The 3437-nt window shown below is 44.5% G+C and overlaps 1 protein-coding gene across 1 annotated transcript in view; it reads right to left on the bottom strand.

Annotated features, from left to right (window-relative positions):
- Positions 1–3181, bottom strand: part of LGR4 (leucine-rich repeat containing G protein-coupled receptor 4) — a 23845-nt gene extending 20664 nt beyond the window's left edge. The window contains exon 1 of the mRNA XM_010292596.1: positions 3052–3181. Within this exon, the coding sequence (XP_010290898.1) occupies positions 3052–3181 (130 nt within the window). The remainder of the gene's footprint in view (positions 1–3051) is intronic.
- Between the last annotated feature and the right edge of the window lie 256 nt (positions 3182–3437).

The raw sequence follows: 3437 nt of genomic DNA, 5'->3' as shown, positions 1-3437 counted from the left end.
CGGGGGGAACCAAAACAAAACCAAACCAAAAAAACCCCTGTGTTTTGCTCTCATCCTGTAGTCCCTCCAGGCAGGGTCAGCCCTGGCTCTGCTGGGGCAAACCCCCAACAAGCATGCCGGCGGCCATCGCTGTAGATGCTCCCCAAGGAGCCGGCCACACTCCTTGCCGTGAAGCCCACCTGGGTGTCACGGATACGGGAGACATCTCATAAACATCATCTTAGTAATAATATTCGTTGTGAATGTACTACTGACACACATTTTGTTATCACTATTTGCCTGGGAAGGAGACCATTGCAGAGATGTTTGCAGCCACTATCCCAGCCTCACTAGCTCTCGTCTGTGACCACACTCGGCCTTCAGACTGCAGCGACTGGGAAATTTAACAACCTTGTACTAACAGCAAGAGTTTAACGTTGATGTTAATAAAAGGAAAATCACTCCTGACTCTTGTATTAAACCACTTCTGCTCAATGGCAATCATTAAAGAACTTTGCTCTTTAAAGTGCTCCTTCAAAACCACACACACACACAAAAAAAAAAAATCACTTAACACTGGAGTAGATTTTTAGGTTTTGAAGTTGAGTACTGATAAGGCTAGGAAATTCTGCTACAATGCAAGGCAATAAACCCACCATGTTAACAGAGGCACTTTAAAATACTCAGTGCGTTTGCTCACTGTATCAAGCAGCAGCTCTCTGTACCTTATGTGCTGAGAACATCAATACAAGGATTTGCTTTATTCAAAGACAAATTTACAGCAGCTCTCAGAAACTAACCATACATGCCAAAGCTATTTCAACCACCAGTATTGACGTGCCAGCAGCTCTATTTCTTCCATTTAAACGTTTAAGATGGTACCCATCAGAGACCATACAAAGTTTGCTGCAAATTACCCATTGAGGATTCAGCTGATCTTTACCTACATGCTGTCTAACTTCCACCATCCCAGTTAAGTTTCTGATCATTCCCTTTTTAAGTAATTTCCTGATTTTTAATTAAATACTAACAATTCCTTAAGCAAGCCCAGACAGTTAAAATAAATCAGGTTACAAAAATCCCAGAGATTCCTGAAGCTCACAAGAAATACCCATACCTCACTTTCAAGAAAACCAGAACAGCTTCTGAAGGTGAACATGGTGTAGAAAAATGAGATTCTTGTCATTCAGCAAGTATGTAAAGTTCACGAAGCAAGTGTATTTAAACTGCTGCATATTTAAAGATTTTTCAGCACAAACATGCTCAGGAGAGCTCTTACACATTCTTCACCAAAAAAAAAAAAAGGGAGAAAAGCATATTCAGCATATTTAAGTTTGCATTGTTTTTGCCGGTTAAAAAGAAAACATGTGTGAATGTCTCCCTTTCCCGTGCTGATAGTTTCATTCTACATTTTAAAACAGACTCTTCTGAGGGCTGGTCCCCTTTAATCCTTTAATAACAGTGAAGCAGGGAACTAAAACACCTCTGGAGAAGACAACCCATTAAAAGTTGGTTAGTCGAAAAACAACCTGCCACTATTAAAGGTGCATACTACATATAAGACCATATAATGCTTCTTAACTTCATCTAGTCATTGCTGTTAATGAACATCTTCCACAGTCTCCCAGACAAGATTATCCTTGGCAATAGCCCTGTCCTTCAAAACTCTCTCATCTAGAATGACAAAATTATCAACAAAAGCCATAACATACTTTAAGAAAAAATCAGCAGAATTAGAACAGAATTGTGTATTTTTTGATACAAGACAAGTGTTTCCATTGTCCTCTCCAAATTCAGGGATCTTCCCTTCTGGCACCTCTCAACATGCTTATGGTTTACATGGCTGAAATTGTTGTCACCAACATGAACTACTGCTTCAAGTTGTGCGGTTTCATTATGGTACCAGCAGAATGTTTCCAGATTTGATTTGGGTTTTGTTTTTTCGTTTTATAAATACAGATGTAACTTGATCTGAATAAGGAATCGTTCCCAAAATAAGAAAAATCTAGCAGGTATAAGCAAGATGGAAGTATAAGAAAAAGCTAGAAATGCAAGGCATGTGCAGGTAACAGCAGGTATGTGCTATAGGATATTTAAAATGTGTCCCGACTGACTGAAATACGCTTCCATCCTCTGTCCCCATCCTTTTTCCATACCTTTTTACCCTGCAAAGCAAGACCCTGCTCTCATTTCTCTCAATCCCACACTAGGACCCCAGTCTTTCCTGCCTGGGCCAAGCCGATTCCCTCTCGCAGAAAATATCACCACATTCCAGTTCAGCACGTTCATGCCTCCTGCCTCATCCTGCCTCAAGCCTGCTCCGGCCTTCCGAGATAGGAAGGCAGACTGCAAAACTGGTTACGATCCCGCAGCGGAGGCTGCGAGCAGACCAGGCTCTGGGGAGCCAGAACTGCTCCCGGGCACCGCAGCAATTACTGCTGACCACATGCACGAAGACACTTACCCTGCAGCTCAGGTGAACACCCACACAAAGAGAAAGGCAGGAGCTATCCGAGTCGAGTACCACGCTGGCACACTCCCAATAGCCACAGATGGGGAATCTGGCATAACAGCGTAGCTGCAGCGCTTTGAACTACTGCTGCAGAACGCTCGAATACTCCCTGCATGTGGGCATGTGTGCACATGTGCGGGGACAGCACGCCGGTGGTTCCTCAACTACACTTACGATAAATCGTCTCCGGTACGTTGGCAGCTATTGACAAGCTTTCAAAAATGACTCCTGGATTTCATGGCAAATGCCCACTAAAATTAGCAGCAATGAGGGGTGTTTTGAGTTCAAATGGAACACGGTTCTCCTTTCCGAAGCATCTGAAAGTCTTTGTTTAAATAACATAGTTCCAGTATTCGTCACACACTGAGGGCTGTACTAGAATATTCTGTGCTATGCTTAAAATTCACATATAGCTGGGTTTCCGGGGTGACCTAGAGCAACCCTAGAAACTGCTGTACTTTACAGAACCATTTTACAGGTCCCCCCGTTCTGGGTCAAAGCTCGGAATAAGCAGTGCTACCACAGTAAGTCATCGCAGCCAAGTATGTTAAGGCACCTACAGAAGCGACCCTCTGGAATGGCTTCCCAGTCCGTCCGGGCTCCGCAGACGCCGCTGGAGCAGCGCACCGCTTTACTGCCTCCGGCTTCCCGCACGGCCCCGGGGTCGCCAATAAACCTCGCCGGCACCATTTCCCCATCTCAAGCACGAAGTACGCCGCTTCATTAGCTTGTGATAACAAAAACACACTGTTGATGCGTTGCAGTAATTGAAATGCACCAAGGCTCTAGTTTACATTTGTTTTTCTGCTATCAAAAGCCACGGGCACAAGCTGGGCAACTAGTGCCTTCCGTCTCGGTAGCACGGTCCCACGGTCCCAGATACCACGGCGTCTTGCAACGTGAGAACACAACCTGCCAGATAAACTTTTCTGGGGTGCTAGACAGC

This window comes from Phaethon lepturus, unplaced genomic scaffold (assembly GCF_000687285.1).
Source record: "Phaethon lepturus isolate BGI_N335 unplaced genomic scaffold, ASM68728v1 scaffold11238, whole genome shotgun sequence".
In the NCBI taxonomy this organism is placed as follows: domain Eukaryota; kingdom Metazoa; phylum Chordata; class Aves; order Phaethontiformes; family Phaethontidae; genus Phaethon; species Phaethon lepturus.
Note: the sequence above shows the minus strand (reverse complement) of the source record. Positions and strands in the feature narration are given on the sequence as shown.